At 38.2% G+C, this 23,638-nt stretch overlaps 1 protein-coding gene across 2 annotated transcripts in view; it reads right to left on the reverse strand.

Moving 5' to 3' along the window:
• Positions 1-23,638, reverse strand: part of PRKCZ (protein kinase C zeta) — a 4,411,399-nt gene that overhangs the window by 1,666,287 nt on the left and 2,721,474 nt on the right. For both annotated transcript variants that reach the window (XM_044063009.1, XM_044063010.1), the window contains one exon: positions 5,558-5,689. In XM_044063009.1, the coding sequence (XP_043918944.1) occupies positions 5,558-5,689 (132 nt within the window). The remainder of the gene's footprint in view (positions 1-5,557; positions 5,690-23,638) is intronic.

Consider the following 23,638-nt stretch of genomic DNA (forward strand, 5'->3'; position numbering starts at 1 on the left):
AAGTAGCCGCTCTAAGGACCCAGGAAGGGTGCTTCATGATGCTATTTTTTATTGCCCATCCAGCCGAACAACAGATCTCAGCACAATGTAAGGGGTGATACGGCAAAGGACAGCTGGCTGCCCACTGCATTTATGATGGCTCTCGGTGCTAAGTTCTGTGCCCCTTGTGGAATTCCTTGCACCCATGCTGTTACAAGGAAGGAGCATAAGGTCAACTCACCTGAGAAGTCAGGGGTCCATGGTCCTCCTGGCTGAAGCAGTGAGTTGATCCAGGGCTGAATGGGCATGGCAACTGGGAGAAGAGCTAAGGATTAAAGTGGGACTGGAAGGAGGGAAGGAGGACAGAATGCAAAAAAGCAATGCACAAATCATAGAGATGACGACTACCTCCATACAGTGAATTCTCTAAATCAGTCTACAACAAAAATGAGTAAAGGAACTAGGGACAAATCCAACAGTTTTGCATAACAACTGAAAGGAAGATGCTATGGACAGTATAAGGTGCCTAAGAATCGCAGAACTGTAGAGTTGTGTATTTAGGGCTTCCCTTTACTTTGTGGTTCTTCTCATGTTTTAAGATGCCCTTCAGAAACTCATCAAAAATATTGCTGAAGACATATATTAGGCCATGATCATCTAAATTGGAATAAGTGGTAATCCCCATCCCATGACTCCCTATCCCAAACCTCTTATGTGCTGTGCAACCTTACAAGTATCACTTCTAGTGCTGAAGCTCTTTCCTTTGTCCTGATGTGGATTTTCCAAAAACCTAGCACTGTATGTTTCACTTTCAGCCAAGAGGACATTTTACTTATGTCTTCATTTTTGTAAAGTGCTATTTTTATCTACTATTATATTACTAAGGATTTCTAGACATCTTGCCACCTTCCTATTTGATTTTCCCTGCAGCCAGTATGTGCTTTTATAAACTGATCCTAAGTTTTCCTTTAATACTTTGTCCAAATGTACTCTGAATCACTGTTACTACCTTACTGGCTGCCATTTATCAGAAGCCCCTTATATCATTTTTGTGCATGAACAAAACAAAAAACAACCAGTCTGAACCAAATGCTGAAAAATAAGGAAGTGGCTCACTGCTTCCTCCACCCACAGCTACCTCACTAAGTAAATAAAACATATATATACCATATACAGGTTCATGGATTAGTACTAGGCTAACTGCCCTTGTGAGCCATTTTAAGCTTAGCCAATTACCCCATGTGAGAATTAAACCGTGAACCTTGAGTTTGTAAGGTAAACACTTTAACCATTATGCCAACCTCCCACCCTTTAAGTAAAAAAAAATTACATATTTTAATTACAGCTACTCCAAAATAACTGGTACATTATGCGGTGTTCTTTTACAATGTACCAAAAATAGCTTCAATGACTGGGAACCCAAGAAGAACGCTGCTCAAGATGTTAACAGTTCAACAATTTAATAACTCAAATCCACACGAAGCACATAAAATCACCACAAGAATCCACAGACAGTAATGGTTAAGCGCTTTCATCTGCTGGCACAGATTTCATCAGAACCATGAATAATTCTAAAAAATTCCTTATATAGCAGTTTAGGCGCCAAAGTTAATTAATTAATTGGCCGAGATACAAGGCTTGACAACACACTCATTAAAATATGTATAAACTATACAATTTGAAATTAAAAATCATATAGAACAACATTTAAACAACTAAAAGGTGCAAAATGCATCATAAAATACATTCATAAAATGCATGTGGGCTATGATGACAGTTGATAACTGAACAAAAATTCATCTGTCATACAAATATCTAATAAAAATCTGTTGACATATCTAATGAAATATTGTACCTGGAATTGTAATACCAAGAAAACCAACAGGGTGCATCAATCATATATATTGTATATAAATAATATAAATATAAATGTATGTATAATAAATATATAATAAATAAATGATAGATAAAAAATTATTAATTATGTAGTGATAAATATATGTATAAATTTAAATATATAAATATATAAATGTATATATAAAATCTGAGTGTATATGCATAAATATGTTGATGAAAATATTGTAGAAATATTGTAGAAATAAAAATAAAAAACTAGGGATAAAAATACCCAGGGTTATGCATGCGAACGAAAATTCAACTATCCAAAATAAGGAAGGGTTTGATACTAATGTGGTCATTTAGACCTGGTTTTGTCGTGGCATCACATAGCATTTGCCATTTGCTTTCTAAAAGTGCTAACAAACATTTCCAGTTACCTGCTGTAGAAGTGTGATCTATAAAGTCAATAATACTGAAAAGGAAAGAATGTTCAATACCTTTATCTAGAATATGTCTACTTAAAGCATTATTGGGATCCTGTTTCCTTATTTTATATGTATGCTCATATATTCTAGTCTTGAATTTCCTTTCAGTCTTTCCAATATAGTAAGCATCGCACGCTACACAGGTAGCAATGTATACTATTCTAGAGGTGTTGCAATTCCCCCCCTTGCTGTATAAACTGTTGGCAGTGATGTTTTTTAACTTTACAACCTTGGTTTCATTGATAAACTTACATTGCTTACAAAAACCACATTTCCTGGTATATTTAGTTCCTACGACTTCTCTATTATAATCCTTTCTCCTTTCCAAGATCTTTTTAATATTTGAAGAAGTTTTATAAACAATTTTAGGTGCTTGTCCGACAATATTACAAATATCATCAGATGTTTTGAAAAGATTCCAATGTTTCAACAAAATCTCTTTCAAAACGTCAACATAAGGACCGTACGTAAGTACACAAATACAACCTCCTAATTCTTTTTTCTTCTCTTTCAAAATGAAGGGTCTTCCTAATAAAGGGGGGTATTTGTTACCCCACTCTTTAATAACATTTCTCTGTATAGGTTTGATCAAATCTTCAGGGTACCCCCTATTGGAAAACATTTTGTATATGAAGTTTAACTCACTTTCCATAGTCTCCCTATTGGATGACATTCGGGCTGCACGTATGCATTGGCCCTTGAAAACATTTTTAAAAATATGAGGTGGATGACAACTATTATAAAATAAATAATCATTCGAGAATGTCTTTTTCCTAAAAATCTTAGACTGAAATTCAGTTTCAGTAGTGTAGACATATGTGTCTAAATAGGCAATACCTTAGGAAGTCAGTTGTGTTGTTCAAATGCTCAATAAATTCCTGTATCAATTGGACTGGTCCATTCCAAAGAACAAACAAATCATCCAAGTACCTAGTATAATATGTTATATATTTGTAATATAAACAATGATTCCCATTCAAGCATCACCAAGTTTGCAAAGACTGGGGCACAAGATGCCCCCATGGCTACCCCTCTGCTCTGCCTAAACAGTTCCCCCTGAAATTGTAAGTAATTATGGTCGAGGACCAAACCCATCATGTCAACTATTAAGTTAATTCTTTCAGAGCTTAACCCCGAAAATCTCTTTAAACTGTTAAAGAAATAATCCAACCCTTTCTCCTTGGGAATACTGGAGAAAAGTTCGACAACATCAATAGTTATGAAGATCAACCCTTTATGCCAAATCATAGGGGTCAATTTGCTCAAAAAATTCCAAGAGTCTTTAGTGAGATGTCCAACATTGTTATACACTTGTTTAGTCCATCTATCTATTGTAACCCCTAAATTGTAAGTTTTTGACTTGGAGCCTGAAATTATTGGTCTAAAAGGGGGTTTTATGATATTTTTATGTATTTTAGGGATCCCTATAATCGAAGCCATCTTGGGGAATTCCACTCTAATAAATTCATAAATCTCATTTGTAATCCTGTTGTCAAGTAGGTATTCCTCGATGGCAAGGTCAATACGTTTGTAACCAATATTCACCTGATTAAGGGACACTTCTTCATAGTTACCAGATTGATGTAATATATTCATAATATAATAATATATTCTTTTACAATGTGCATGGTAAGGCTTTGCCAGGGTATGTAAAGGCACATTCTGTGAATGTGTCACTGCCACCTCTATGGTATGATTTAAACACTAGTGACTTACATTTATGCCACCATTATCTCCATCCCAACACATCTGTAAAGTAATTCAATATGGGCATATTAGAAAAAATCTTGGACCACATCCTAAAATGCTTCTGCCTAAAAATATCACTTCAGGCTTCATCTGTCTGTGTAACCTAATTAATAAAAGTGCTCCCAAGAAGGAAAAATAAACAAGGACTCAAGAAAGCAATACACCTTCAAGGGCACATCAGCAGTCTTGGGAGATTTCCCTCTCAAATTCTGCCACAGTATGGCCTTGGATTAACCTCTCTATGAAATAGACAAATACAGCCCAGACTAAAGTACATGCAACCAATGTCTGTGTAGTGGCTCAAGTGCCTACAGAGCAGGGGGGGGGGGTGGGAATCAGCAGTTGCTGCCTTCTTCCCCATTCTTGGGTGATTCCAGCCTGCCATACAGGTGACAGAGCACTAGATGCCTACCCTGTGCAGCCTAAGCTTATTTGACCTATGCAGTCATGTGCAAACTTTCAGTGTGTGATGAAGGAAACCAGAAGAAGGCAGTTATAACAGAGCTTGGAAGAACAGCCAAGGGGGGGCTTCAGCAAGGGAGAGAATAGGCCACCACACATGACTAGTAAGGCTGACCTGCTCCCTACCACCAACTCTCACTGCAAATGAATGAGCTAACAGGGGATTCCCGGGCAAGATCAAATGATCCAATGTGCTCCCACCTACCCTGGAACACCAGGTTACAGCAACTGCAGAATGAATGAGCCAACTGGGTGCAAGTAGAAGAGCCATCAGCCATGGTTCTGCTGGGATGCAAAAAAGAAAAGAAAAAAACAATTGTCTTCAGTGAAATCTCTGTTGACAGAAATACAACATTAGTGTGAATTCTTCAATTAGTGTTGAAGTATTCAGCCTTTTACATCTCTCATGTAAGACATAACAACTTTGTTCTAGTGGCATTACCAGGTTAACAAAATACAAATGTGAAAATAAACACAGTCTTAATAAACAGGGAACTTTTCCCCACTGACTATGTCTTGTTTTCTCTATGAATTACTCCTTTAGTTTTTGAGTTATCACCCTTTTTCTGATTTATTTTCAAGAAGATGAGTCTAGCAAGGGTTATGGAGAGAAACAACTGAGAAGAAAGCAGACCACCGTCACCTTTATACCAAGTAGGACATGAGCAGTGATGCTGAGATCAAACACGGGTGTATGAAGCTTCAGCACACCTTGCTAGGTATTCATACAGAATGAAAAATTATATTTAAATACATTTTTAACCAACAGCCCTCTAAAAACTATTGCTTTTGTAAGTTATTTCATGTTCTTGCCAAAGGATGAATGAGGCGCATTTCTGAAGTAACTCAGATGTCTTTCAAATGTCAAAATACAAAGCACTCTCTAACGTTTTAAATAATGACTTGCTGGAGGCTGTACAGAATAAAGATACATGAAGAACCAGCACTACAACCTGCTAAATTAATAAAACAAAATATTTTCAAAGCTGAAGACTGGTTGAAATAGTCTTTGCAAAATACACAAATGCCCAGAGGTCACTCACCATATGCCTCTGGCAGCTTAGTGGAACAAGTTTGTGACAACGTTTATGGACCAACAGTTTGCAGTTGATACACTTGTAGCCCTGCCTCCCGAGCCCCCATATCCTTTCACTGCAGTGGCCACAGTACGCTTTCTGTAATGGAATAAAAAAAACAGAAGGGGAGAGGAAAGGAGAAAATATGTCACTGTGAAATGCAACAAAACACAATACAAATATAGTACTGTAGCCTTTAACTAATAATTTATTCATTCATTATCAAGCAAAGAAACAAAATTTGGGTAGAATGAGGTGACCACAAAGAAGTTACCTGGAATGAAACCTAGAGCATAAGATCTCTGAGAAAGCTATATTGTTGCAAACACTTCTTTTCTTAAGATTTAGGGAAACAGAAACACAAGTTTACAGAAGTGTCCTTTCAAATGATATTTGGGGAGACAAAATCATTCAGGTTTACACTCGACACATTTCATGCAAACATCTGACTTTCTTCAAATAAAACATACAAAACTTTGTGTTTTTCAAACTTAATGGCAAAAGTGACTATTCGCATTTATAAAAACTTGGAATAGAAGCACTGGTTATGATGAAATGAAGAATGCGAGCTCAGTGAACCATGCATATCTTGTCAGAACAACCAGAAGAAACAAAAGAGTTCATATTTAGAAACCATACATATTGAACAACAAAGCAATATTTTAAACAGAAATAGCATACTCTGGTAGCAAAAGCAAATTACTTAGCACAAAGAAAGAAAACTGCTGTACAAACACATCAGAAGGACAAGCATTTGTCAGTGCTAACTTATAACTTCCACCTGTACCAGATCATTTAAGTCAAAGTTTAAAAAATTGGGAAAAATGAATAGTTTTTCTAACTTAATGGCAAAAGTGACTATTCACATTTATAAAAACTTGGAATAGAAGCACTGGTTATGATGAAATGAAGAATGCAAGCTCAGTGGACCATGCATATCTTGTCAGAACAACCAGAAGCAAAAATAGTTCTCACTCAGGTTACTGAAAGAAGAAGAAAAAAAAAAAAAAAGGAAGTATATGGCAGGCAATGGAACCCTGGTCGATGACTGAAAACAATGCTGATCAAAAAAATGTATATGGTTTTTGGAAACCAATCTGTTAGTCAGTGTGTGTGCAATGCCCCCATGCAGTGAGTAGTCCTTCCTGTACCTCTAAACTTAATATAATTAATTCTGAGGTTGCTGCTGCTCTTCTTCAATGGCAAACTGATCTCTCTCTCTCTCACTGAAACATTTGGCTTCTGCTATTTTTGAATGACATGGCCTTCACACTACATGTATAGTTTTGCAACTCATATGCACTTCTTCAAACCATAAGGGTACAACAAGAAACAAGAGAGTTCATATTTAGAAACCATACATATTGAACAACAAAGCAATATTTTAAACAGAAATAGCATACTCTGGTAGCAAAAGCAAATTACTTGGCACAAAGAAAGAAAACTGCTGAACAAACACATCAGAAGGACAAGCATTTGTCAGTGCTAACTTATAACTTCCACCTGTACCAGATCATTTAAGTCAAAGTGTAAAAAACTGGGAAAAATGAATATCTTGTGTAAGTAAAGCACTCTACAAGTTTCACATACATTTGTTTTCACGTGTAGACTGCTTGGTGCTGTGTATATCATCTGTAGTCTGTCAGTTAGCGATGATGATTACAGTTATGAGCTACTTCCTTTCCCTACTGTGTCACCTTGAGCAAATCATTTAACCAGACAAGACTTTGGGGCAGCTGGGAATTTGCCCTAGGCTCCTAATTTCTCTCCTAGACTGCATGCTTAGTGGCTACCTATGAATGTGTGAATCTAACTAAAACAAAAAATTGTTCAGCTAGATAAAGATTACTTTAAGTACTACAGAAACAAAAATATATTCTTTTTTAGCATCAAGTAGAACTTACTGGCATATGGCAAGAAAGATACCCAGACAGTCCCATTAGTAGTAGGAGCAATGAGTCTTATAAAAAAGAATCTACAAACATATTTAGATATGTTACCAATACATGTAACTCCATATGAATTGCAGGAGGAGTCATTACTGGGCACATTATGGGTGCTGCGAAGAGAACTTCTGACTGACATCAAAGATTGAAACAATAATAATTTCTTGAACTTTAATCGTACTTTGACTTAGGAATGGGGTCTACTCCAGTCATGGTATTAGAAACCCAAAAGATATGGAGAAATTAAAAAAGCAAATGGCAAACATACATGGAACACATACATTCTGTGATGTGAGTACACTACAGTCCATGATAATGGAATATCATACAGTGATTCTCAATATCTCATGCTGATTACATTCCTTTCGCTTGCTACCTCCTATTATACTGCTATAGTCCATCATCAATGAAAGTCAACATTCAGCACTGACAATGCATATTGAAAATAATGCCACAACTGACTCGTCAATTCTTTTTCATATCAGTCTGTTCATAATATAATCTTTGTTTCAAGAATAGTCATAAGCAAATTACAATTGTTGAAAACCACCTGGGCATTTATTTTTATCAATGTATTTTTTCACTACCCAAATCAGCTTACCAGCGCCCTTGTTATCTCACAGCACCTCAAGCATTTAAATGGTTTTCATAGACACTGGTTGGTAAACATAAAGCATCCTGATACTAGGCTTCCCACATCAGACACTGTGTAACAAAACATTATGAATTCAGTTATCTCTACCTTTTCATTAACTTTACATCTTTGTTTATTAATCATACGCCTTAAATTATTATTGTTACTGTCTACCATCACCTTTAAGTTGACACTTAATACTTGACAGATGCTCCCTTCACTCTGACTTTTGTACAAATAGCATTCCATAACCTTGAGCTGGCTGTACAAAACATTTGTATACAGCTGGCAATGATATCAGATTTTTAGTCACTGGCAACAATACAGGAACACAACAGAAAGCATTATTCTTCGCTTTCAAAGACTAAGAAAACTAAATATAGCACCAGTACTCTAAACCAGATTACCACATGATGCAGGGTTTCTTATGAACTTTCTGATGGCAGTGTTAACCTATTTCTACTGTGTCTCTGCAAATAATTAACTGTTTCCACTTACACAATTAGAAAGGACTGCTCATATGGTGTTTCTGTTCTTTGCACCAAAGACAATTGTATCTAGCAGACTAAGGTCTGTGTTTCTAAAGCACAGCCAAATAATCCACTTCTGCTGTACTGACAAGGTCAAAAAAGGCTTAAACAGCATGGCTAGAGCTAGAGGGATTTGTTTTTTATTGCTCTGAATTTACTCATAAAGACTTAAAAAATACTTGCCAAGGCTCTTGCCACCCCCATAGTGCCTTTTTAGGCAAGGCTCAAAAGACAAACCCACGGCCGTAAATAGCACAAGTAACAAAAAACTGAGGGTAATGCTACTCAATGCTAGACATCTAAACCTCAAAATGCACACACTCGAGGCACTCCTCAGTATGGAGAAAATCGATATATGTGCAGTAACAGAAACCTGGTTTAAGGCTCCAGAGAGCACCCCAGCACTACCAGGCTACAACTCATACCAATGCATTTTGGCCACAGAACCCCAAACTGAAATACAAAAGGCGGTGGCGTATCCATATTCATCAAGGATACCCACACCTCCAGGTTAGTGGCACAGCATGATGCTTCAGAGATCATCCACATGCAACTAAAAATGGGCAAAACTGCAATTCAAACTGTAGCTTTCTACAGATCACCCACCATGTCCCAGGACCCCCATTCCGCGTTTCTGGAAACATTGGGAAACATAAAGGTCCTACCAAACACCCTAATATTGGGCGATTTCCATCACCCAAACATTAACTGGGAGAACTACTCAAGTACTAACTCCCTTGCCCAACTTTTCCTAGAATTTATAAACTTAAATGCCCTGGTTCAACTGGTCAACACTCCCACCAGAGGTGACAACATATTGGACCTGGTCATCACCAACATGGGTGAATGGTGTTCCACACGAGAGGTCAACCCATCGCTGGTTAGATCTGACCATAAACAAATCAGTTTGGATATCCATATTCCGCCCCTATCCCTGGACAAGAAAGCCACTGTGAAAAACTTTTCAAAAGCAAACTTCATGTTACTTAAGACCGAGGTGGAAAGTTTCAAAGCCCCCATGCTGAAGGATAATACTGTCCAAGCTGCAAAATCCTTTACTAATGCATTCTACAGGCAGCTACAAGAATGCATGGATCGTGTCATCCCAAGCAAAACCAAGACTCACTCCTCCAAGAAAAGGAAACCAGTCTGGTGGACTCCTGCCATAAACAAGCTATGCAACAGATGGAGGAAACTAGTACAGTAAAGAGTAAAATCCCAAGAAGGGAAGACATCCCTGATCAGTTTCAGTAAGAAACTACGATTCTTCATAAAATCATCCAAGGCGAGCTTTGAAAGAAAAATTGCCAAGGACTCCAAAGATAACCACAAGGCATTCTTTAGCTATGTCAAGAATCTAAGTGGCAATGCTCAGATCTGCTCGGAGTTAGTGAAGAATGGCTCAAAATACACTGAACCGACCGATATCGCCAACATCCTGGCAGACAGATTCAGTGCAAACTTCACCCCCCTCTCAACCCCAAAAGGGCCCATAACCATACCAGAAGAATGCAGAGTCCCTGAAATCACAGACACTCAGGTTAAAACAACCCTCTCCAAAGCCAAACACACAGCATCAATGGGACCGGACAGTGTCCCAGGCTGCGTCCTACACGAGCTCAAAGACGAACTAACCCCTCACCTAAACACACTGTTCAAACTCAGCCTCACTACAGGCTACATACCCATAGAGTGGCACACAGCAATGGTTATTCTGCTCCACAAAGATGGAGCCACAACAGACCCCGGGAACTATCGCCCTATAAGCCTGACTAGCTTGGTCTCCAAGGCTATGGAGCGCATCATCATGGAACTCATTAACAGAGACATTGGGAAATTCCAAACACTGGACCCTACCCAGTTTGGCTTTGTTAAGGGCAGATCATGCCTCCTAACCCTGGTGGACTTCTTTGAGACAGTTACCAAGGCTATAGACGAGGGAAAGGTGGTACACACAGCCTACCTAGACCTCGCTAAGTCCTTCAACACCATTCCCCATTCTGGTATTATAGACAAGCTCACCAGCCTGAAAAAGAAGTTATGTACTCACCATAACGTTCCATCTGAGTAGGTAACTTCATTTAGTCCAAAACGCATTCCTGCACGAACATCGTGTGCACGACCAAAAACCAAAATCCATGCCAAAAAAGAAGGTCAGCACCCAACTCCTGTGACATAGGCAATCCTAATTAGATTTTATTTCAAAGAAGAACAGCAAAAAACATAACCGTACACCAACATGGTTGTACCGGTTTCGGCAAACCTTCCTCAGCAACCAAACATGATGTAACAAATAAAAACAAAACCTAACATGCTATCTTCTTATAAATAAATCCATATCAAATACATGGAGTGCCCTCTAGTGCATATGTTCATAATGCACAAATTGTTAAGCACATTAAAGCAAAAAAGTGCTAATAAAATAAATAATGAGATATCCTGACAGATATATTAACATGTGGGAAAAAAAACCCAATATAAAGCTGAACATTTTTGGGTGGATGCTTCAAAAATGATCGTTCAAACCCAGAGGAAAAAGAGCCCCTAATTTAATAATCCACATTTTTTTCTTTATAAGTAAGCATCTCATGTAAAACATGGGAATGTTTATGCCTATCCTTGATATGATCAATGACCATAAAACAAAAATTGCCCATGGGGTGTTTAGAGATATGTTTATATAGAGAACTAGACCCCTTTTTGTTCTTAATGTCACTAAGATGTTCTCCTATCCTAACCTTAAAAGGACGGGAAGTCTGTCCAACATAAAATGCTCTACAATTGCACTGGGCAAAATAAATCACCCAAGGAGTACTGCAATTGGCAAAGCATAACACATCATAAACTTGTGGACAATTATGTGTAGAGAAAGTCTGACATTTAAGAACCCTAGGGCAATAGGTACAATGACCACATGGGTAGCATCCAAATACAGGACCTCCAAATAAATTGGTTTGATTAGTTGAACAAGTAACCTTATTGTGAACCCTCTTATAGTGACTGAAAAAAGAACCCAAAGACCACCCTTTCCGAAATGAATAGTAACACCGATCCCCTATATATTTGTCAAAAATTTCGTCCGATTTCAACAAATACCAATGCTTACAAATAATATTCATAAATCCTACAGTATTTCTCCCATAAGTTGTTACCAATCTGAGCAAATCAGACTTAACATAATCCTGAACCCGATAGGATAACAAATCAGTTGTGTCCTGCTGATTCGCAAAACGGTTGGCCCTTGTGATGTCACCCCCTAAATAGCCCCTACTCTTAAACCTGGAAATAAGATCCCTTTTGTGATGGTCGTATGTGGAAGAACTGGAACAGATTCTTTTGACACGAAGAAATTGAGACTTGGGGATGTTCTTGATGACATGCTGGGGGTGGAAACTGGTGGCATGTAATAAGGTATTGAATTGAGGAAATTTTCTAAATATCTCATCTCAAGAGTGTTTGTATCAGTTCTTTTTACCAAAACATCCAAAAATGCAATATCAGATCTAGAAAAAGTCAGCTTAAATTCACTACCCCATATATTGCCATTTAAGTATTCTAAGAATTCTAAAAGGAATTCCTCATTAGCTCTCCATACCATCCAGCAGTCATCAAGATAAATCCTCCATATGTCCATTTCATTGATATAAATGTTATGACTAATGTCATATATCACCTGATCTTCCACATACGCCATAAATAAATCCGCATAAATGGGGGCAAAAGAAGCCCCCATGGCGGTGCCCTGAATCTGCCAAAAGCACCTGTCCTTAAAAAAGAACACATTATGAGTCAGGACTTGTTCAGTCATACAAACCAAAAGGGTGTTAAAAAACCAGGCTTATAAATATTGGCCTTATCCAACCAATATTGCAGGGTCAAAAGTCCTGCCCAATGCGGAATACTAGTATATAAGGAGGTGACATCCAAGGTACACAACAGCCAATTAGATTCCAATTGAGTCTCAAAAATAATGGAAAGGAACTGAGTGGCATCCTGAATTCTGGAACGTATGTACCCCAAAAGTGGTTTTAAATACAATGTTAGAAATTCAGACAGAGGTTCTGTTAAAGAACCTCTACCTGAAACTATCGGTCTACCTGGGGGTCTATTGGGATCTTTGTGGATTTTTGGCAAAAATTAGATGTATTGCCTACTAGGAAAATCCACCTTTAATTGATGACACACTTCATCAGTAATGATGCCCTCATCCTTAGGCAAATCCAAAAAATTATCAATATCCTTTTTAAATTCGCTAGTTGGATCAACCTGCATTACTTGATAATGATTGTTATTGGATAACTGTCGATCACCTTCAGCTTCATAGTCCCCCAAGTCCTGGACCACCACTGCTCCCCCTTTATCCGCAGAAAGAACCACAATTTCCTTATTATTAATTAATTTTTCCAAACATATTCTCTGATATTTATCCAAATTGTCCTTCAACCTGTCCTGTTTATATAAATATAGATGTAAATCTTTAAGGACAGCATTTTGGAATGTTTGTACAATGGGTTGCATAGGCGGCCTGAACCTGGAGGACCTGAAGTGATATTCCCTAGATTCAGAGGCATCATTATCTGAATCATGAAAAAAACATTTTAAATTCAAATTGCGACAAAACGTAACCACATCCTCTGCAAAAAAATGTTCCCAAACAAAAAACCCAGGGACAAAGCTTAGTCCTTTATTCAATAAAACAACTTGTTGATCATCCAATGTCACAGAGGAAATGTTATGCACATTATTGATTTTGAATGCTAGATCCTGGTCATCTGTTGAAGGATGTCCCCCAGCCCAACTAGGTTTGTGATGCTTCCTCCCCTCTTGTCTCTGGGACTTGTGCCTAAAGGGATCTTCCCAATAAAACTGGACTCTATATTATTCCTTTTAGAAATAGGGGAAGCACTAATATGTGCTTCATCCCAGTCCGTATTAGAGGATGAATCCTCTCCAGATGGCGTAGATTCCCTACACCTCTTTTTCTTCAATATGGATTTGGGCCGACTAGCTCTCATTCTCCTTGATGCATCCATGGGCATGTCAAATTTGACTCTAGGTCTCATATCAAATGGCTTACCCCTATCATAATCACCAACATCCCTGGTAAATTTCTTAACCTTTTTTTCTTTTAAACCTGAATCCAAAATGGACAACTCTTTGCCAAGTTTGCCAATGTTATCTTTATAACAAGAAAGTGTAGAATACACCCCCACAGTTTTGCTGGTCAGTGATACATGGGCAATTTGTTCCTCAACCTTCCTCTCGTAAAAACTACTCAAAAGATCTACAAAAGTCATAGAAACACATTGTTGGGATTCCGCCCATTGCGTAAGAAGACATTCATCTGGTTCTGCCACCATGGGCTGTATCCTAACCCTAAATCCTCTAGGAACTATCTTCCTATGTTGATAGGCCCTGAATAGTTTTAAATGCCAAACATTTTTATGCAGGGAAATAAGATCCTTAGTTAATTTGGCAAAAGCCAAATTACAGTCCCTAGTGGGATCCAGGACACCAGGAACAGCATCACCCAAACCTGAGGCTAGGCCAAAAATGCCCAAGTCCTCTGAGTCTGAAGACAGACCCTTAGTAAGTGCTGCTAATTCCATCACTGACCAAAAATAAAATACCAAATACAAACATTTTTTTTATATATCACATGTGACCAATATAAATTCAGCCCAAAATACATTCAATGAACCAGTAGTTGGCCAATCAATATACCAACAGGTATAATTCATGTATCCAACCATAAATATTACCTAATTATCACCATTCTGGGTAGGCAATATAACAAAACAACCTTTTTATTAAACATCCTAAACCATAGGAAAAAAGCTGTATAATATTGGCTCACAAATATCAACAAACATGGCCCCAACTCGATACCATTATAGCCAACAAGCTCAAAAAGCCTGTATAGAGCTTACAAAAAACTCCATACTACGTAGCCAAAAAAGGGGCCAAATACCAGTATTCAAACCACCTAAATGGTGATAAAGAATATATATATTTTTTGGATATCATTGGTGAGTGTTGGATTATTAAATTAGGGGCTCTTTTTCCTCCGGGTTTGAACGATCATTTTTGAAGCATCCACCCAAAAATGTTCAGCTTTATATTAGGTTTTTTTTCCACATGTTAATATATCTGTCAGGATATCTCATTATTTATGTTATTAGAATTTTTTGCTTTAATGTGCTTAACAATTTGTGCATTATGAACATATGCACTAGAGGGCACTCCATGTATTTGATATGGATTTATTTATAAGAAGATAGCATGTTAGGTTTTGTTTTTATTTGTTACATCATGTTTGGTTGCTGAGGAAGGTTTGCCGAAACCGGTACAACCATGTTGGTGTACGGTTATGTTTTTTGTTGTTCTTCTTTGAAATAAAATCTAATTAGGATTGCCTATGTCACAGGACTTGGGTACTGACCTTCTTTTTTGGCTTGGATTTTGGTTTTTGGTCGTGCGCACGCCGTTCGTGCAGGAATGCGTTTTGGACTTATTGGAGTTGTTCATATCCTGCTGATTGCTTCGCCTGTGTGGCGTTGTTTATTTTGGTCGAACAGCGTGGAGCGCCCTTGAACATTGTGGATACTTGGCCAATTTTGAATTGGGGATGCGGTCTGTTTTTTCAAGGCTTTGACTGTTCGTTTGGATGCCCCCAGTTTGATCTGGGTTCATATCGGCAGTTTGTGACCGTTTGGATCCAGGAGTTGAAGTGACTTTTTTCTTTTATATGGCGGGACATTTTCTGAGGACTATGTATTTGCAAGTACAAAGTATTGGTTGATTGTAGTTTTTTTCAACCATGTTTTGTAATGCTTGTAAATTATATGTTATCATTTTTACGACAAACTTAGATATTTGTTAAATCTGGTTTGTCGGGTGTTTTCAAGTTATTTCTCAGTTCCTCTTTTTATGTACTGCCGTCATTATTATTTTTAGTTTTATAAATGACAGAATAGGGGCCATTTCACTATTATGGTATTGTTTTATATGTGTATTCCTTAAATAACATCCAGGTATTAGCATCATTTACATATGTGTTTTGGCTGGGTAACTTTCAAGTTCGTGCTTTCACACTGGCCTTAACAACTGTTGTTTGTGGGTTGAACAATAATCTAAATGTGTCAAGTTTGGTTGTTATAAGAGCTTATTTCTTTTATGTGGTATTCAATAGGTAATGTATGTACTATTTTGGACATCTCTTTATATGAGGGTTTGTAGTTGGCAGAAGATGGGTGTGTTAGTCTTATTCACCCCTCTCCATCTCTGGGCTATTGTCTTTTATGGGTTTGTGGTATTTTTCTTTTAGGTGGCATTTGTGATGCAAGTATACATTTGGGCATATATTTGTAAGGGATTGTTTAGGTTCATTTGATTTTTTGGTCCATGGTTTATATATGACTTATCCATTTCATAATATGTTTAGTGGTCTCTAGGACATCAGGTTCGCTTCTTCCAATATATTTATTTGTTTATTTTGTTGTTGCTTTTCACAACACTGACCAAAGATACCCAAAAAATATATATATATATTCTTTATCACCAATTAGGTGGTTTGAATACTGGTATATGGCCCCTTTTTTGGCTACGTAGTATGGAGTTTTTTGTAAGCTCTATACAGGCCTTTTGAGCTTGTTGGCTATAATGGCATCCAGTTGGGGCCAGGTTTGTTGATATTTGTGAGCCAATATGATACAGCTTTTTTCCTATGGTTTAGGATGTTTAATAAAAAGGTTGTTTTGTTATATTGCCTACCCAGAATGGTGATAATTAGGGTTAGGTAATATTTTTGGTTGGATACATGAATTATACCTGTTGGTATATTGATTGGCCAACTATTGGTTCATTGAATATAGTTTGGGCTGAATTTATATTAGTCACATGTTATATATAAAAAATGTTTTTGTATTTGGTATTTTATTTTTGGTCAGTGATGGAATTAGCAACACTTATTAAGGGTCTGTCTTCAGACTCTGAGGACATGGGCATTTTTGGCCTAGCCTCGGGTTTGGGTGATGCTGTTCCTGGTGTCCTGGATCCCACTAGGGACTATAATTTGGCTTTTGCCAAATTAACTAAGGATCTTATTCCCCTGCATAAAAATGTTTGGCATTTAAAACTATTCAGGGCCTATCAACGTAGGAAGATAGTTCCTAGAGGACTTGGGGTTAGGATACAGCCCATGGTGGCAGAACCAGATGAATGTCTTCTTACGCAATGGGCGGAAGCCCAACAATGTGTTTCTATGACTTTTGTAGATCTTTTGAGTAGTTTTTATGAGAGGAAGGTTGAGGAACACATTGCCAATGTATCACTGACCAGCAAAACTGTGGAGGTGTATTCTACACTTTCTTGTTATAAAGATAACATTGGCAAACTTGGCAAAGAGTTGTCCATTTTGGATTCAGGTTGAAAAGACAAAAAGGTTAAGAAATTTACCAGGGATGTTGGTGATTATGATAGGGGTAAGCCATTTGATATGAGACCTAGAGTCAAATTTGACATGCCCATGGATGCATCAAGGAGAATGAGAGCTAGTCGGCCCAAATCCATATTGAAGAAAAAGTGGAGTAGGGAATCTATGCCATCTGGAGAGGATTCATCCTCTAATACGGACTGGGATGAAGTACATATTAGTGCTTCCCCTATTTCTAAAAGGAATAATATAGAGTCCAGTTTTATTGGGAAGGTCCCTTTAGGCACAAGTCCCAGAGACGAGGGGGGAGGAAGCATCACAAACCCAGTTGGGCTGGGGGACATCCTTCAACAGATGACCAGGATCTAGCATTCAAAATCAATAATGTGCATAACATTTCCTCTGTGACATTGGATGACCAACAAGTTGTTTTACTGAATAAAAGACTAAGCTTTGTCCCTGAGTTTTTTGTTCGGGAACATTTTTCTGCAGAGGATGTGGTTATGTTTTGTCGCAATTTGAATTTGAAATGTTTTTTTCATGGTTCAGATAATGATGCCTCTGAATCTAGGGAATTTCGCTTCAGGTCCTCCAGGTTCAGGCCACCTCTGCAACCCATTGTACAAACATTCCAAAATGCTGTCCTTAAAGATTTACATCTATATTTATATAAACAGGACAGGTTGAAGGACAATTTGGATAAATATCAGAGAATATGTTTGGAAAAATTAATTAATAATAAGGAAATTGTGGTTCCTTCTGCGGATAAAGGGGGAGCAGTGGTGGTCCAGGCCTTGGGGGACTATGAAGCTGAAGGTGATCAACAGTTATCCAATAACAATCATTATCAAGTAATGCAGGTTGAGCCAACTAGCGAATTTAAAAATGATATTGATAATTTTTTATATTTGGCTAAAGATGAGGGCATCATTACTGATGAAGTGTGTCATCAATTAAAGGTGGATTTTCCTAGTAGGCAATACATCTACTTTTTGCCAAAAATCCACAAAGATCCCAATAGACCGCCCGGTAGACCGATAGTTTCAGGTAGAGGTTCTTTAACAGAACCTCTGTCTGAATTTCTAACATTGTATTTAAAACCACTTTTGGGGCACATACGTCCCAGAATTCAGGATACCACTCAGTTCCTTTCCATTATTTCTAAGACTCAACTGGAATCTAATTGGCTGTTGTGTACCTTGGATGTCACCTCCTTATATACTAGTATTCCGCATTGGGCAGGACTTTTGGCCCTGCAATACTGGTTGGATAAAGCCAATATTTATAAGCCTGGTTTTAACACCCTTTTGGTTTGTATGACTGCACAAGTCCTGACTCATAATGTGTTCTTTTTTAAGGACAGGTGCTTTTGGCAGATTCAGGGCACCGCCATGGAGGCTTCTTTAGCCCCCATTTATGCGGACTTATTTATGGCATATTTGGAAGATCAGGTGATATATGACATTAGTCATAACATTTATATCAATGAAATGGATATATGGAGGAGGTATCCTGATGACTGCTGGTTGGTGTGGAGAGCTAATGAGGAATTCCTTTTAGAATTCTTAGAATACTTAAATGGCAATATATGGGGTATTGAATTTAAGCTGACTTTTTCTAGATCTGATATTACATTTTTGGATGTTTTGGTAAAAAGAACTGATACCAACACTCTTGAGAGTAAGATATTTAGAAAATTTCCTCAATTCAATACCTTATTACATGCCACCAGTTTCCACCCCCAGCATGTCATCAAGAACATCCCCAAGTCTCAATTTCTTCATGTCAAAAGAATCTGTTCCAGTTCTTCCACATAAGACCATCACAAAAGGGATCTTATTTCCAGGTTTAAGAGTAGGGGCTATTTAGGGGGTGACATCACAAGGGCCAACCATTTTGCGAATCAGCAGGACAGAACTGATTTGTTATCCTATCGGGTTCGGGATTCTGTTAAGTCAAATTTGCTCAGATTGTTAACAACGTATGGGAGAAATACTGTAGGATTTATGAATATTAATCGTAAGCATTGGTATTTGTTGAAATCGGACAAAATTTTGGACAAATATATAGGGGATTGGTGTTACTATTCATTTCGGAAAGGGCGGTCTTTGGGTTCTCTTTTCAGTCACTATAAGAGGGTTCACAATAAGGTTACTTGTTCAACTAATCAAACCAATTTATTTGGAAGTCCTATATTTGGATGCTACCCATGTGGTCATTGTACCTACTGCCCTAGGGTTCTTAAATGTCAGACTTTCTCTACACATAATTGTCCACAAGTTTATGATGTGTTATGCTTTGCCAATTGCAGTACTCCTTGGGTGATTTATTTGGCCCAGTGCAATTGTAGAGCATTTTATGTTGGACAAACTATGGCTGACCAAGTTCGCAGACGACTTGCAAACTAGGGGCTATAATTGACTCTCCGGCTCACACAGACATCTTCCAAAAGGGTCTCACTGAGATGGATACCTGGTGTCAAAATCATGGCCTCAAGCTAAATGCCAAAAAGTGCATAGTCATCCCCTTTGGAAAAAACAAAGTACCCACAAACTACGACATAGGTGGTAGTCCCCTAAATATGGAAGACGTAATAAGGGATCTGGGGACCCAAGTAGATTGTAATCTCACCTTTGATAATCACATTGCCAAAGTGGTTAGAAAATCCTTCTACGTGGCCCACCTAATCACAAAAGTGTTTGCATCCAGATCAAAAGAGGTCATTGTGCCCCTCTACTCATCACTCATCAGACCCATCTTAAGAGTACAACGTCTCATTTGGGATGTACCTTACAAGACACCTGCAACAGCTGGAAAGACCACAGAAGTACCTCACCAAGAGGATCAGTGGCCTCAAACAGATGCCCTATGCAGCTCGACTGAAGAAACTCCAGTCTTACTCAGTTGCATACCGCCTACTCAGAGGTGATCTCTGCCTGACATACAAGGCCATGTCCAATCCAGAATTGATGGACATGCTCCACCTAATGAAAACATTATCCCCTCGTGCCACATGCTCTAGAGATCTAAACCTCACCACAACAATAAATAGGACGTGCTGGAGGGATAGATTCCTGTCCCATATACTTTCCATGCTTTGGAACAAGATTCCAATCTACATCAGGCAGAGCTCCTCGCTAACACTCTTCAAAAGAAACCTTTACGAGTGGATGGGAAACAAAGTTTACCTCGGGGATCACTTCAGTGGCTCTGCTGGACAGAGGCACAGGGAACTAATCTAAGGAGGCAGCGAAAGCCAACACATTCTGGCTAGGCTTATAAATGCCTTCAGGCAGATAGCCTAGTGCCCACCTATGAACCTATAAAAGTAGAAAATAAGAAGTCATAGACATTCGCAAGCCATGTAGTGGAAACACTGGTATGTCCTTAAGGGGTCATTTAAGGACTCTTGCTTGGCTAGGTCTTCCTTGCAGTTTTTACTGAATGGTTTGTCTGTATGACCTTTATACCATCTGGTTTGTACAAAAACAAAACAAAGACATCGGGTCTGATTCCAAAAGACTTGCACTTGGTGTAAGCCTGCTTTACAGATAGGCCTCACAGCAGAGTAAGTCACTTTGACCAAAAGCAAGTCTTTTGGAATTCGGTCAGGCTTAAACATTTAAGTCATTTAGTCTGAAAGCAAGTATTTTGGAATCTGGCCCCTCATGTATGAATGCACATATACTGTAGAAACACAGCTTGCAAATACAAACAGCAACTGAAAGAGAATTGTGGTAATAACTATGTTAGGTTGTCAGCAATATTGTAGCTTTACTTGTGGAGAAGGGGACACTCATTAAACTTACCCTGATACTACCCAAGTAATACTCTGCTTACAAAATTACACCATGACATATTCTATGGGTCTACGGGCCTCTGCTGGCCTGGGAATAAAATTTATATAGATCCCAAAGGGCTAGAAGAAGGATCTGTTGTCAGCACACCTTAAACATAACAAAAATAATTATTTATGATATCTTTAATATGGAGAACTTTTGCTGTAATACATGTGTTTGTGCTCTGCAACTTCTACACCCAAGAATGGATATCACTATTGCAGCTATACTACCTGCCAACACAATGAAGAACCAACATTATTAATACCCTTAAGTACATCACCTTTAACTAAAATGATCTGATTAACAGTCAGAAGTTAGCACGTGCAAAGACGTCAGAAACATTGTAGCAGGTTAGCCGCCTTCTTGGCTTCAATAATCTAATGTAAGGTGAATTATGTCAGATAAAAAAGCAGCAGAAAAATATAAGGATGTATACTCTTACAGCAGAAACAGTATGACCATCTGTCAAGTAAGAGACCTTCCAGTACTTACAGGAAGAGCGGATGTCATAGAATAGGTCCAGAAATGGTGTTGTCAGAAGCTTTTCCCCTGCACCTGATAACTGTGATATATTAGATGTGTGCCCAGAGAATGTGCTGTAGTCTTAACAAAGGAGCGTAAGCGAAGCTGATTTGTAAATACATGGCATGTTATATACATGGACATTGACTAAGCAATACAGTTTCAAGCAAGCTGATTATACAGCGTTTTTATCATTTTAGTGTTGACAAAATCTTCAGCCTTTTCAATAACCTGCTAACCATTAATGCCTGCATGAACAAGTTTCTCCAAATATACACTTCTAAACACATGCTTAATAAAGAGAAACGTCACCCAAGGTTACAATACTGGAAGCATTAACCTATACCACTAGTGTTCTAAACCTGCAATATCCATATGAAAGAAGACTGCTTAAATCAATGTAAAAAGTATGTATAACTCTTTACTAAAGTGTACTTTCTGAGATAAGAGCAAATAGAAAACCTTTAAAAGGTGGGTGTAATCTCCTTACCTTTCAGTTTTAAATGCAAAAAATGTGTTGCGTGTTGTGATTTTTTGGCATTTTATTTTGTCAATAAGCATCACCATCTGAAATTTTTCTTGCAGCTGAAATCCCCTGCCATGACATCATAAAATAATGAACCCACAATTCCTCATTACCCAGATTAATGCATAATCTGTTATACTTCCATGCAAAATGCACTAGAAGGAGGTTCTTACTTCCCAGAATGACAAGTTGTTAACTAGGTTTTACAAGTAGAATACACTACATTGACAATTAGCATATATGATGCTGTAGTAGTAAAACACAATGTAAGAAGCTCCTAGTCTGAAGAAAAAGTTGTTTTAGCTTACTCAGAATGCATTGCACATCCATGCAAGTCATTGCCCAATACCTTGCATGATATCATTTTGTGGGAGTGGTTTTACAAAAGAGTAAGTTAATACACACCATTATCTTTTTTTTTTTTTTTTTTTTTGCAAAGTCATTTGCAACTTGAACACAATGAGCACAACTGAAAATGAAATTATTGCAAAAGAAATGTGTGTCAGAAAATGACCAATGCATGTTTACATTCTGACAATTAGGATGCATCTGGGGGCCTAGAAGGGAAAATATAACAAAAGAGGGTACATTTTTGAAGAAATTTATGAAAATAGAACAATTTCCTACATTTTCTCCTGCCAGTCTGGTTGACATGTTTCTTGAGGCAGTGTGCCAACTGCCTCATGTACACGGACAACCCTCTACTATTACCACCTAGGAACACAATTTGAGAGATCCAATTGCACCAAGCACCTAGTGCCATTGCTCTCTCCCCCACAACCCAGTTTATCTGGCAATGGCATGGTTGGCAACATGAACACCACACCTCAAACACCACCCACACCTATACAACACACTCCCACATTTGCAGAGGTCCACAACAAAAGCATACCCAAACAAAAGAGACCTCGAGGCATAAATGCACGAAAACTCCACTGCCCACCACACCACACACAACACATAGTCCACACACCTGTCTCTCACAGCCACTAAGGTCTAAACATAAACCCAACGTATTAGTAATAGCAGACTCCATTGTGAGACACACAAATGTGCCCCTCACCAGGCTGGATAAGGAGAAAGTCACGGTTGGTTGGTTGTCAGGTGACAGAATCCGTCATATCACCAATGCACTCAAGTCTTTCAACAGGTACTGTTATGACTCTGTCATAGTCCATGTTGGAGTGAATGGCTTGAGATGTACCTCCCTGGACTATATGAAGAGAGACGTGATCGAGCTCGCTGAACATGTGTCCCAGGCAGGTATGTTCCTAGCCTTAACCAGTATTCTATCATCACCCAGAATGATGCCTCAATACAAACAGAAACTGATTGACTTTAACAATTAGCTTAGATTCTGGTGTCATTCCAAGGGGATTCATTACCTGTCAGCCTGGGATGACATGAATGACAAACCATGATGCTTTGCCAGAGATGACCTGCATCTATCTCCCTTGGGTTTTAGTCGCCTGGCAAAGGTCCTTGCCTCCCCCATAGTGGCTTTTTAGGCAATGCCATGAGGTCAAAACTACCAACATGAAAATTTCATCTGAAAGTAAATTAAAGGTCATGCTGCTAAACGCTAGGAGTCTAAACATGAAATTGCACTCACTG

The sequence above is a fragment of the Protopterus annectens genome, chromosome 2.part1 (genome assembly GCF_019279795.1).
Source record: "Protopterus annectens isolate FY-2018-M chromosome 2.part1, PAN1.0, whole genome shotgun sequence".
Taxonomy (NCBI): domain Eukaryota; kingdom Metazoa; phylum Chordata; order Ceratodontiformes; family Protopteridae; genus Protopterus; species Protopterus annectens.